This window comes from Oncorhynchus keta, chromosome 11 (assembly GCF_023373465.1).
Source record: "Oncorhynchus keta strain PuntledgeMale-10-30-2019 chromosome 11, Oket_V2, whole genome shotgun sequence".
Lineage (NCBI taxonomy): Eukaryota > Metazoa > Chordata > Actinopteri > Salmoniformes > Salmonidae > Oncorhynchus > Oncorhynchus keta.
This window is the reverse complement of record NC_068431.1, coordinates 28277029-28289049: the sequence shown is the minus strand read 5'-3', so window position 1 is coordinate 28289049 and position 12021 is coordinate 28277029. Positions and strand designations below refer to the sequence as shown.

The following is a 12021-nucleotide window of genomic DNA, read 5'->3' as shown; positions in this document are numbered from 1 at the left end:
ATCATTGCCTCGTGTCTCTGTTGCGCGGGATGAGTTACCATTGCCCCTTGCTCTCTGAGCCTGTGTAAGTACTCTGGCTTCCAGCCCCCCCCCCCCAAAAAAAAATATTTAGAGGCTCGTAGTCTCGTTCTCAGAGAGCTAGGGTTACATCTGTGTTCTAAATAGCACCCTGTCCCATATATGATGCACTACTTTTGATCAGAGCACATAAGGCTCTGCTCATAAGTAGTGCACTATGTAGGGAATAGGGTGCCATTTGGGACACAGATACAGAGTTACAGGTATTGTTAAATATCGCTGGAACGGAGGACCAGACGACAGTGTGGTTTGTTTCTGTACCTGTCAGCTGTTTTTTGGATCCTGTTAAGTTTGTTAGGTGTGTGTGTGTTTGGTAACAGTGGTCTTATCTCTGGAAAAGAGAATGTCATCATTCTAAATACAGTACTCATGTAATTGGACTGTATTTGCACAAATGAACATTTATTTATAAAATGTTGGTTGTTAAAACCAGTTTAATTGCAAATGTATTCTCAACTATTATCATATAAAGAATGAGAGTAAGTATGAACTGTAAGAAAATAAGTAAGTATAAACGTGAGAGTTTACTTCGAGAGTTTCCATTCTCTTTTCTCTGTGGTGGGATAAGTTGCTCCAGTTAAATATTGCGACTCGCTGCATCTTACCCCTTTTATAGTGTTAACACATCCCCCTTCCTATGTTGTGTCCATGGCCTTGCAGATCCCACACTCTGGTCCACGGAGCATGTGCGCCAGTGGCTGGAGTGGGCAGTTAAAGAGTATGGCCTGCTGGACGTGGACGTGGCTCTCTTCCACAACATGGACGGCAAGGACCTGTGCAAGATGAGCAAGGAGGACTTCCAGAGGCTCACGCTCAGCTACAACGCAGACATCCTGCTCTCCCACCTGCACTACCTCAGAGAGAGTGAGTCTAGTATCTTCCTTCTCCTCCTCATGATCCCTCTCTCCTCTCCTCCCTCTCCGTGCTCCAGCCTTCTGTCCTTTTTCCCCAGCTGACCAACACAATGCGTTGGCAGGTGGTAAAGAGAAATGCTACAAAGGGGTACTACTGAAGGGCTGCTGTAGTCTGTAGTCTTTACCTCTATACCAGGGGTAAGGTAGGAAACTTGTCCTGGGGGGTTATAAGGTAAGCAGGCATAAGGTGCTTTAAATTTTGACCTGAAACCAAAGCCTGTACACACTCTGGCTCTCTAAAACCAGACTTGCCTAGATTATTAAGGAGAAAGGGGAGTGTGAGATACATGATACACTTGTTCCATTAACAAAGTGTCTGCTTGTTAAAGTTAGGGGAAAGGGCAGATCCTGCAGCCGTCCAGTAGCCTTCCAGTAGCGAGCCTCAGTAGTCCTGTCTGTGTGTTGTGTGAATCAAACTTAGCTCTCACTGACGTACTCCAGAGGGCCTCAGCTATTTTGCTTGACTACAGATTAGAATGCAACCTGGTGAAGGAGTCCCTGTTGCTGCTGCTTCTGCTGCTTTGGCTGAATGACTCACTGCTCCAAGGCCTGCTTTCCTGTCCACTGCACCTCACCTCCCCTCTACACACACACGTTTTTGTGCATGTCATCCACATGCTCGTTCACTTGCGCGCACACACACACACACACACACACACACACACACACACACACACACACACACACACACACACACACACACACACACACACACACACACACACACACACACACACACACACACACACACACACACACACACACACACACACACACACACACACACTCACACACAGTTTTTAAATTGTTAGCAGTAGATGTGACAGTAGTAGTAGTTGGATAGTAGTATTAGGATTAATGGTGGCAGTAGTATAACAATAATAAAATCATTAAGATGTTTTTGAAGAGGAGTAGATATACTACATCAAAGTCCTAATTGACACCCCTCTTAAGATAAGTATCTGTTTATAGTCATTGGAGAAGGTTTGTCAGACTCTTGAGATTATGTGTATGTTTGATAGTCTGTCTCTCTCTGCTCTCCAATAATAGGGTAGTCCAAGTTCCATTTGATCGTGCAGACAACTTTCCAATGAACCATTACTCTTCTCATGATGACTGCTAATGGTTTTGTTTGTTTGATATCAGTGTTGGTTTTGGTAGGGTTTAGCCACAGATGTACAGATGAGGTAAGTGATGGGAGAAAGAGAGGAACAAAACAGAAAGATAGCCAGACACACAGACCACACAGACAGACAGATAGCTGGAGGAGTCCAGAGTTTAGATTTGCGTACCACCACGTTCTGAACTGGGCTGTTGTTTGTGTTATTCCACAATCCTGTGCTTGAAGCTCTCTTGAAACACATCTCATCAAAATCTTTTGAATGACCTTTTCTTATACATTCCTTTTAGTGCAATCAACAGTTCCCACCCCCTCATTTAAATACTGTGGGCAGTTTGAAATTGATAAGAGAGAATTGCCAATAGGCCTACTTATTTTCGTTTGGCTTTAGATGTAAAATGGTCTGAAGGGAGTGGGTAGGCACACCTACACTATTCACAGACCCTGACGGTGGCTGGCTTTGAATTTGAGGTCTCTTCGACGGGAAAAAACACTAGTGATGGGAGGGAAAGGAAGAATGCCCTCTCCTCCTTTTGTTTTTGGTAATGGTTTCTGCTCCTCTTTCCCCCTTGTGTGTACACACGCTCGCCAAATTTACTCTGGAGGAGGGGAAATTGGGAAAAGCGATGGATTCTCACAGACGAATGTGGGCACGAGTGATTAACTGTTTATTTGGGTTGGTCCTCCCTGCCATTGTCTCCCCTCTCGCTATGGCGATGTGTTCCACACTTACATGCTCTCTCTCTTTCTCGCTCTCTCTTTCCCACTCCATTTCCACTCTCCTTACCCACTATCTCCCTGTACTGCTCCTTGCCTGTTGAATGTTGCCTCTATGGCAGTTCTGAGAGCAGCCCTTACCTTAGTGCATCGCTAAAGGTCTGTGTTTATCATGGCTGACGCCCCCCAACGCATCACTCCTTGCACATCATAGGTTGTTTTGAGCTGTTTTCTTTTTTTGGTTCATCTCTTTTTCAAAAGAATGTTTTATTTCTCAGCTCCACTTCCTCACTTGACTTCCGATGATGTTGACAAAGCCTTACAAAACTCCCCGCGGTTAATGCATGCTCGCAACACAGGTAAGGAGACCCCTGCCCCCCCTTCTCTACCTCTGGCTTTGCTCCCGCCACCACAGTATCCTCACACTCACACAGTACCCACCTATGTATATACAGTGCACTTTTTATATACTGTACATGCACACTGCTTTTTTTGTATTCATATGATTATCAGATTATGCATCAAGTCATCTAATCTGATACTGGTTGTTATTATTTCTAATGTGTTTTTGTTATGTGGTGCAGAAGTTACTGTATGCTGGTGCAGTAATGCATTGTGGCTGTAGAGCGTAGATGAAGGCATGTGCTAAAGTCTAACGTTGATGCATAGTGCTGTAATTACCCATTTGCTGCACGAAATCCCTCCCCACATGGATATGGAACGTTCAGTCAATGTGTCATGAAAAGTTGTGACATTACGGCTACATAATAATTTACGTAATTCATTAATTATCCTCTCTTTCACTCTCCACAGGAGGTGCAAGTTTTATTTTCCCCAACACTCCCGTTTATCCCACTGACAACTCCCCCAGAGTCTCCACTAGGCCAGGTGGGTGATTCATCACTCCTACAAGTTTATGTAGATGAGGCATAAGAGCTTACTGTGAGCATATCCAATTACACTTAGAGGAGCAAAGTACATGGGTAAAGGAGAAACAAGGAATCGCACACCTTGCAGACAAAGTACTACACTTGGATTATTGTACAAAAATACTCATATACAAAGGTGTTTAAAAGACGTTCATCAAAATAATATTTTAGAGGTGCTTTAATTTGTTTATATTCAACACAAGCATCCTCTGCCCTTAAAAGAATCCTCCAGACTGCAGTAGTTGTGCCTATGTGTTTAGGCCCCTTGTATTATGGAACGTTTCTGGCAATCAACCACTCTCACCTCAGAGGTGACCCGATGAGGTGACCCACTGAAATGCACTGTATCTGTCCCAAGCCTGCAGGCAGAAAAGGTGTCAACACACCTTTTCCACACCTTTTTCACATCATGTTTTTGTTTTTATCATAGGGCCATCTAGGGGTAAGGTTCATAACTGCAGGCAGCAGGTTGACTTGTCATTACTGTTATTTTACAGACCTGGCATATGAAGCAGCCAGAAGAGCTGGATGGCCTACACAAGCTGTGTCTTCCACCAAAGGTAAGGAGTCACAATGTCCTGTACATCAGTCGTTTGTCAAAAGATGGCACTCTCTTTGCTTTTCATCTATTGGGAAATGTGTCAACGTACATCACAATTCATTTAAGAGGGTACATCTTTACAAGCCTGTGGACTAGACGTAAACAAAACAGGCTGGGCAGAATCAGAGAACAGGAAATTGTATACCTCAAGATAATAATATATTTCTCCACTGTATACACTTGGAACATTGCCCTCAAGGAAACCAACCCCCTGTTAATATTTTGGGAACTTTATCCCTCAAGGTTCCCAGCCCTCCCCAGTCATTGTCACCAAAACAGAGGAGCAGAGGCCTCAGCTAGGTAAGATATTTGCTTGAACAGTACTCTGAAATAGATGGTGATTGAGCTGAATAAAATATTTTCTCCTTCTAATGTGAATGTTTTTCCCTTCTTAGATCCTTACCAGATCCTGGGGCCCACGAGCAGCAGGCTGGCAAACCCCGGTGAGTTTTATGGATGGTGTGAGTGATTATCACTTCATTAGATAAAATGTACGATTTTAGAAATGAATTAACAAAGGAACCATTTATATGAGCAGCTGTTATGGTGGTGACTGTTGCAATAAGTTGTTGTTGTGGTCTTGACTGTAACATGTCTGTATGTAGTTGTTATGGTGATGACCACCTGTCTCTCTCCAGACTGTATTATAAATAATTACGTGCTGATTCCTTGTCTCTGTCCAGACTGTATTATAAATAATTACGTGCTGATTCCTTGTCTCTGTCCAGACTGTATTATAAATAATTACGTGCTGATTCCTTGTCTCTGTCCAGACTGTATTATAAATAATTACGTGCTGATTCCTTGTCTCTGTCCAGACTGTATTATAAATAATTACGTGCTGATTCCTTGTCTCTGTCCAGACTGTATTATAATTGTTACAATATTGACTCCCTGACTCTGTCCCGACTGTATAAGTAACTGTTACACCTGTTGACTTCCTGTCTCTGTCCAGACGTTGGCCGGGACTCAAACAAACCGCAATCCGCCGACATCGCACTACTCTTGAGCTTTAAAGGTAATTTACGCTTGAGCTGACATCCGCAGCGTTTACCCTGAATGCGATCGTGAACATCAAGGAAATTGCCTTTGAAAGTGAAGTGCAGTGCGATGTCGACATAGTGCGGTTTGAATCCCGGCCTGTATTAGTAATTTTAACTGTGTTGACACCTTTTCTGCCTGCAGGCTCGGGACAGATACAGTTGTGGCAGTTCCTGCTGGAGCTCCTGTCAGACAGCACCAACTCTGGCTGCATCACCTGGGAGGGCACCAATGGCGAGTTCAAGATGACCGACCCTGACGAGGTGGCGAGGCGCTGGGGCGAGAGGAAGAGCAAGCCCAACATGAACTACGACAAGCTGAGCCGCGCCCTGCGCTACTACTACGACAAGAACATCATGACCAAGGTGCACGGCAAGCGCTACGCCTACAAGTTTGACTTCCACGGCATCGCCCAGGCCCTGCAGCCCCACCCGCCAGAGTCCTCCATGTACAAGTACCCCTCCGATCTGTCCTACATGAGCACCTACCATACACACCAGCAGAAGGTCAACTTCGTCACGCCCCACCCCCAAGCGCTACCCGTCAACTCCTCCAGCTTCTTTGCTGGTCCCAACCCCTACTGGAACTCTCCCACTGGAGGTATCTACCCCAACACCCGGCACCCAGGCGCTCACATGCCCTCCCACCTGGGCACGTACTATTAGACCTGCCAAGGGAAGGGCATCTTGCTATGCTAAAACTGGAGGAAGAAACGGGGAAAACACAAAGGGTTTCTGTTTGGATAGTGTCAGAACCAAACAATAACAGGGGCAGGGTCAATAATGAAGAAATTTGGTAGAGGTAGGGTAACTGGTGTAAGTCTAGGGCATGAGCAGGTGAGGAAACTCAAGGTTCTGTAAAGGATTAAGAGGAGGGCTACAGACATGTCGCTATAAGATGATAGGAGGGAAAACTGTAAATGTAAAAAGGGCAATAGTGGACGTTACTATGAGCAAGGGCCTTGTGAGACATGTAGCTTCTGAGAACAGTGAAAGATAAGTCTTTGAGTAGAATTAAAAGGGAGTTATCAGTGGATTATATAACATGATCATGTCCTTTTTATAAAGGTCGCTAAATATACCCCAAAAATACAATAGCTGCATGAACAGTTACTTATTATATATGTTTTAAAACTATTAAACTACCTTATTTAATGAAGTAAACATATCAAAGACTGTAATGATGAGGCAAGATAAGTAAGATGTAAGTGTGGAGAGGGGTGTGGTGTGGCAGATGAGTGTGTACTTCAGAGGAAGTAGGGAGAAGTACTAAACTTGGCTTTAGTAAACTGTGAAACAAGCACCAGCAGGAAACACCTTAGGTAGATGTGTGCTAGATGGTCATGTCACATGACCATGCATGTACTCACAGACTGTTTGTGAACAAAGGTGGGGCAACATCAGAGAGGACAGCGGATCATGAAAGACACTGAAATATGTGAAAAATTAAGTATTATTCCTTTGGATATAAACTGCCTTATGTCTTATCAGTATTATTATACTACATAGTAGTGCATATGGCATTATTGAACGTAAAGGGAAGATTGATTTACTTGACTGTTATTCTTAAAGAGAGTGCCTTGAAATCAATTCATCTGTGTTTTGGAAATTTTGAAAAACTGGAATTAAGCACGATTCGTAAAATGTTGTGTGCGACCTCAAATCTTTTTATAAGGAAGGAGGAGTTTTCTTGACCACAGTGACTTACCACAGAAACTCCCAGTTCAGCTGAAGAGATTTTACAAAGTTCCAATTTTGTATTATTGTTTTTCTGAGTCGCGAACGCTGTGCGTTTGTTAGATTGAAGTATACAAGTCAGTGTTATATTTCTTTTTATATGATACATTTATAACTTATGCAATATATACACTACGAGTTGATCTCAGCCAGCCAAAGACACAGACAATGTTTTTATAATAGATATAGTGACAAAAAAGTCATTGAAATAGACTAAAGAAGGCAGTTGTGGCCTTTGAACTTTATGCTCTGTAAACAGTTTACAACATAAACTATATATACTAATATAAAACTGATTGTGTCGGCCAGGCAAGTCATTTCAGACCTGTTCAGTATTATTTTATGGGATGCAGGCTTGGGTAGAACACTTATAAGCTGCCAGCCTTGTAAGCTGAGAAACAGGACTGAGATACTGAGATTGTTTACTAAAGGGACCATAAAAATGATATACTTTGATAGATTTTATACTGTGTCATTTCTAATAAAGTATCTTCAACCAAAGTGCTGTCTTCTCTTGTCTCGGAAGGTGACAGATTGTGTGTTATTGTGCCCTGTCTGCATGCAGTATAAAGAGGAGTTGCCCCCATTATTTTGACCCAACACAGTCGATGTGTTCCAACAACCAAACGACAAACCTCCTTTGGCTCTACCCTGAGTGTTGCCACAACAAAAGAGATGAGGAGTAGAGCAGTGTGGGATGGGGGTAATGGAATCTTCTAGAGCTTTTTTATAGATAAAACATCCCTTCAATCTCATTATGGTATATGGATCATATATTCTTGAAAGCCAATGGTTTATTCAGAGATACAGATGGAACACAGCTTTTAAGCATTACACAGCCATTATCTCAAACTAGTTTTGCTATATCCCCATCTACCTTTTGAGTGAAATATGTATAATTCATTAAAATATACAACCTGGGTGATAAAAAGTAACAACATCTTGTTCTGTTTTCCTGGAATCCTCCATATTTTTTTTCTAATACAGTTACTGCCACAAATTCAATTACACAAACACCAGCACCTGAGACGCAGTCCTTATTCTGAATGCATGTCCATATACTCCTATTATAAAGCTTGTAAATACAAACAATATGCCAAATATACGGTACACAGCACATGAATGTACTCTGACCAGATGCACACTGATCAGGTACATTATTTATTTTGCGTAAATTTGTCAGCATTCACTCATTAGGTTTATGAGTTATACAAACATATATATTTCTGTACTATGCCCAGCTAGCACATAACGTTCTGAGAATTATTTATTATTAGAGAATTATTTATTATTGGTTATTAGAGCTTGTTGAGAGTGTGGTTGTCCTATGGTTATTTTAGAAACAACCTTCCCACAACCTTCTGGGATTGATGCAAGATAGTTTCTTTGGGACATTCTCAGCACATTTAAGGAACTTATTTTCTTGGTATTTCATTACTTTAACAGAACGTTTCCTAAAAGTTCAAACATGGTTACATTTCATTTTAATGGTGGTAATGTTTTAGAAACGTTCTCCAACTGGTTTGACATTGGGAATGTTCTCAAATAGTTCAGAGAATGTTAAGAAACAACGATCTTCTGTGGCAATTTCAGTACTTCAGCATTACAGTTCCTCAAATCAAATCAAATTGTATTAGTCAGATGTGCCGAATACAACAGGTGTAGACCTTAAAGTGAAATGGTTACTTACAAACCCCTAACCAACAATGCAGTTTAAAAAAATATGAATAACAATAACAAATAAAAGGAAGGCGTAATTAAAGAGCAGCAGTAAAATAACAATAGCGAGACTATATACAGGGGGTACCGGTACAGAGTCAATGTGTGGTCATGGTCATGTTCAAAGTCACATTATCGAATTCTTCCAAGAACATTAAGAAACAATGTTACTCTGTGGGAATTTCAGGACTTCAGTATAATGTTTCCTACAGGCTTCCTCATGGTTATATTTAAAGTCATGTTCTCAAAATGTCCAGAGAATGTTAAGAATACATTCTATCCAAATCCTCAAGTAAACTTTTGTAACGTTTAGAGAATGTTCTAAGATTGATATTTAAAAACATATACATTCTGTTCTCAGCATCTACAAAACTCTCTCTAGCCTGTATCTTGTTAAGTGTGTTCAGGTGTGTTGGCCTCGGCCACTAATTGGCCACGTCTGATCTTAATGAGTTCTCGTTTCCTTTGAAATTAGGTGTGTATGAGCATACTAAAATTAACAGCTTTGTATGTATGTGTAAAAAATATGCCATGTTAGCTCCTTCTTGATGGCGCAGTGGACTAATTCCATGGATAGAAAACAGAAGATCAAAGGTTCAAATCCCACTGATGCTGTGTCACAATAAAAAATATGTGTTTGCATGATTAATGCTTAAGGAAATGCTTGGAGTTCAAAAACATTAACCCAAAATAAGCTAGGGTTTAGGTTTTAGGTTTAATAAAACCTCCCAGAAAAACTTTAAAGGAACCAGAGTAAAACTTTCTCAGGGTCTTCCTGCAACCTAAAAATAAATGTTCCCAGAACAGGTCAAATGTTTTACTTATGGAAACATATGGCTTCGTTCCCATAACCAATGTGAAACCAAAAACATACGTTCCCACAACTTCTAAGGAACCAAATTTGCTAGCTGGGTATATTTCCAAATTGTTTCTAGACAGTAACTATGGTAAAACAACAATTAAAGTGTATCATGTTCGTTACCAGTGTGTCCAACATGTTTGTGTGTCCTCCCTTATTCCTTCTTGTACACCTCCTCCAGTTTCAGCTTCTCTGTGTTGTTGCTGAGGAGTGTCGGGTCACTGCTTAACTGCACCTTGTCAAAGAAGTTAAAGTCGGCCACGTACCGGCCACTGGGGGTGCTGAAGAGCACGGGCTTGAACTCGTAGCCCCACAGGATCTCCTGGGGAACGAACGATGTGCGGCTCTGACACGTGGCTGCCGTGGACTCCATGGTGGCATTGAGGGTGACCAGCAGCTCAAAGTCGCGTGTCCGCAACCTCTCAGCGGTCAGCCCCGCCAGCGGGCTGCTCTCATCCAACACGTGATAGAATGTGAGGGGCAAGATTAGGAAGGGGCACTCCCCGCATGAGTCCATGTAGAAGTCCACAGCTGTCTGGTGGATCAGAGTCTTCTCACCCTCCTCGGTCACGTTGGGCGAAAGCAGCTTGCCAATCAGCTGGCACTGGATCAGCAGGCTTTTCCTCATGTTGGCCACACGCACCATCAGACATAGCTTGCCATCGTGCCGGCAGATCACCGCCGACTGGCTGAACTTGATAGTCTCGGCCCGCTTCTTGGGTCGTGCCAGCTTGGCCAGGAAGGCCCCGGTCACGAAGATCTCAGCCAGGCCCGTGGTGACCAGCTGGACCACCAGGACAAAGATGGCCAGCGGACACTCGTCGGTAATGTAGCGGAAACCGTAGCCAATGGTGGTCTGCGACTCCAGGGAGAAGAGGAAGGCGCCAGTAAGGGTCTCAACATTCATGATGCACGGGGTGTGGTTGGACAGCAGCTCACCCTTGAAGTCACCGTTGCCCATGCAGATGAAGTAGAAGATTACGCCAAAGAGGAACCAGGTCATGACGAAGGTGGAGGAGAACAGTGTGAGCTTGTAGCGCCACTTCATGTCCACCACCGTAGTCCAGATGTCGTGGAGATAGAGCTTTACCATGCCCTCCACATTGTCAATGCGCACTTGGTTGTGTCCATCCTTGGAGACAATCCTCCGCTGGAAATCTGCCTTCTTGGTGGTCATCTTGGTCTTAAGTGTGTTCTCTTTGGTTGGTAGTTTGTCACCCTATTTGCATGGCAAGCAGTGAGGCTGAAAAAGAAGAAGTAACAATGTTAGTCAATGGCAACAAACTAGGACACAGTAGGTAACACAGTTCAGGAATAGTTCAAGCATTAACTGGCATTTGGACAAATGTCAGTAACAAGAACATTCTCACTGGAGCTACGGTAGTTAGTTGGTTTAATCCAGGAATTAGGAGATTTCACAACGAGCATATGTGACTAACCTTTTAGATATGTCCTCCATCTGATGTTGACATATGTATAGTACATCACTGAGCCAAAAACATTTCCTCAAATGTCTAAATATGGTGTAATACTGTATGTATTCCCCACTGTACATTCAAACAGGGTCTCTTTAAAATTATATGCAAAACCATTACATTTTTGTAAATCTAAGATTCTTTATTTGCCAGTTAGCATGACACCGCAAGTGCAAAAATAGAGCTCCTTGTGACGGAAAGTTTAGGAATATTCTTTTCCTTATTGTTTTCCAGGGTTAATAAGCAATTATGTGAAGTTGTAAATTAACTCAGCAGACAGCAACACTTTTTGTAGAATGTCTTATGTCATTAAATTACTTTTACCCCTCTAGATCTTAAAAATAGAAGGAAGGTGTATACTCACATTTAGTGTTATTGCCTTCTCAGGTGTGTGGCTTCACTTGTTCTCAGTAGTTATAATCTGCAACATGAACCTGCTGTATAATGTACTACTCCTCTATTGCCCTTGCTTATGCACATTGAACTTTGGCATAATTATATTTAGAACAGTTTGTGAGAACGAAAAGGAGAGAGAAGGAAGAAAACTCCTTCAATGAGTTCTTGGCTACCTGTAGGTCAGCTTATATTTCAGGTGTAGGACAAACTCCACCTATCAACCCCACCAAACCAGGGGTAGGTATGGCAACAAGTGCTCCTTGTCACATTTTTTTCATTCTCTGACCTCATGGTTTGTTTTGTAGTTCCATATATGATTGTTGTTGCTTTATACACACACCCTGATTTACTATCTCCAATGACTAATTATGTACTGTCAGACATTCTAAATCAATGACCAGAAAATGAAAGGGAAGATACTGAATGATGTTGTTGC

General features: G+C 42.4%; 2 protein-coding genes across 8 annotated transcripts in view; one reads left to right on the top strand and one right to left on the bottom strand.

Moving 5' to 3' along the window:
- LOC118383424 (transcriptional regulator Erg) overlaps positions 1–7637 on the top strand; it is a 79447-nt gene extending 71810 nt beyond the window's left edge. For 4 of the 7 annotated variants that reach the window (XM_052529836.1, XM_052529837.1, XM_052529842.1 and 1 more), the window contains 8 exons: positions 739–942; positions 3108–3188; positions 3643–3717; positions 4256–4318; positions 4603–4659; positions 4755–4802; positions 5315–5377; positions 5545–7637. In XM_052529836.1, the coding sequence (XP_052385796.1) occupies positions 739–942; positions 3108–3188; positions 3643–3717; positions 4256–4318; positions 4603–4659; positions 4755–4802; positions 5315–5377; positions 5545–6065 (1112 nt within the window). In that variant the 3' untranslated portion in view covers positions 6066–7637. The remainder of the gene's footprint in view (positions 1–738; positions 943–3107; positions 3189–3642; positions 3718–4255; positions 4319–4602; positions 4660–4754; positions 4803–5314; positions 5378–5544) is intronic. The other 3 variants (XM_052529839.1, XM_052529841.1, XM_052529840.1) reach the window with 2 other exon arrangements.
- A 275-nt stretch (positions 7638–7912) lies between these two features.
- Positions 7913–11773, bottom strand: kcnj15 (potassium inwardly rectifying channel subfamily J member 15). Its single transcript, XM_035780115.2, has 2 exons — positions 11554–11773; positions 7913–10957 (listed from the first exon to the last, which is right to left on the bottom strand). Exon 2 carries the CDS (start codon positions 10889–10891, stop codon positions 9869–9871), a length of 1023 nt encoding a protein of 340 aa, XP_035636008.1. The 5' UTR covers positions 10892–10957; positions 11554–11773; the 3' UTR covers positions 7913–9868.
- Positions 11774–12021: the final 248 nt, after the last annotated feature.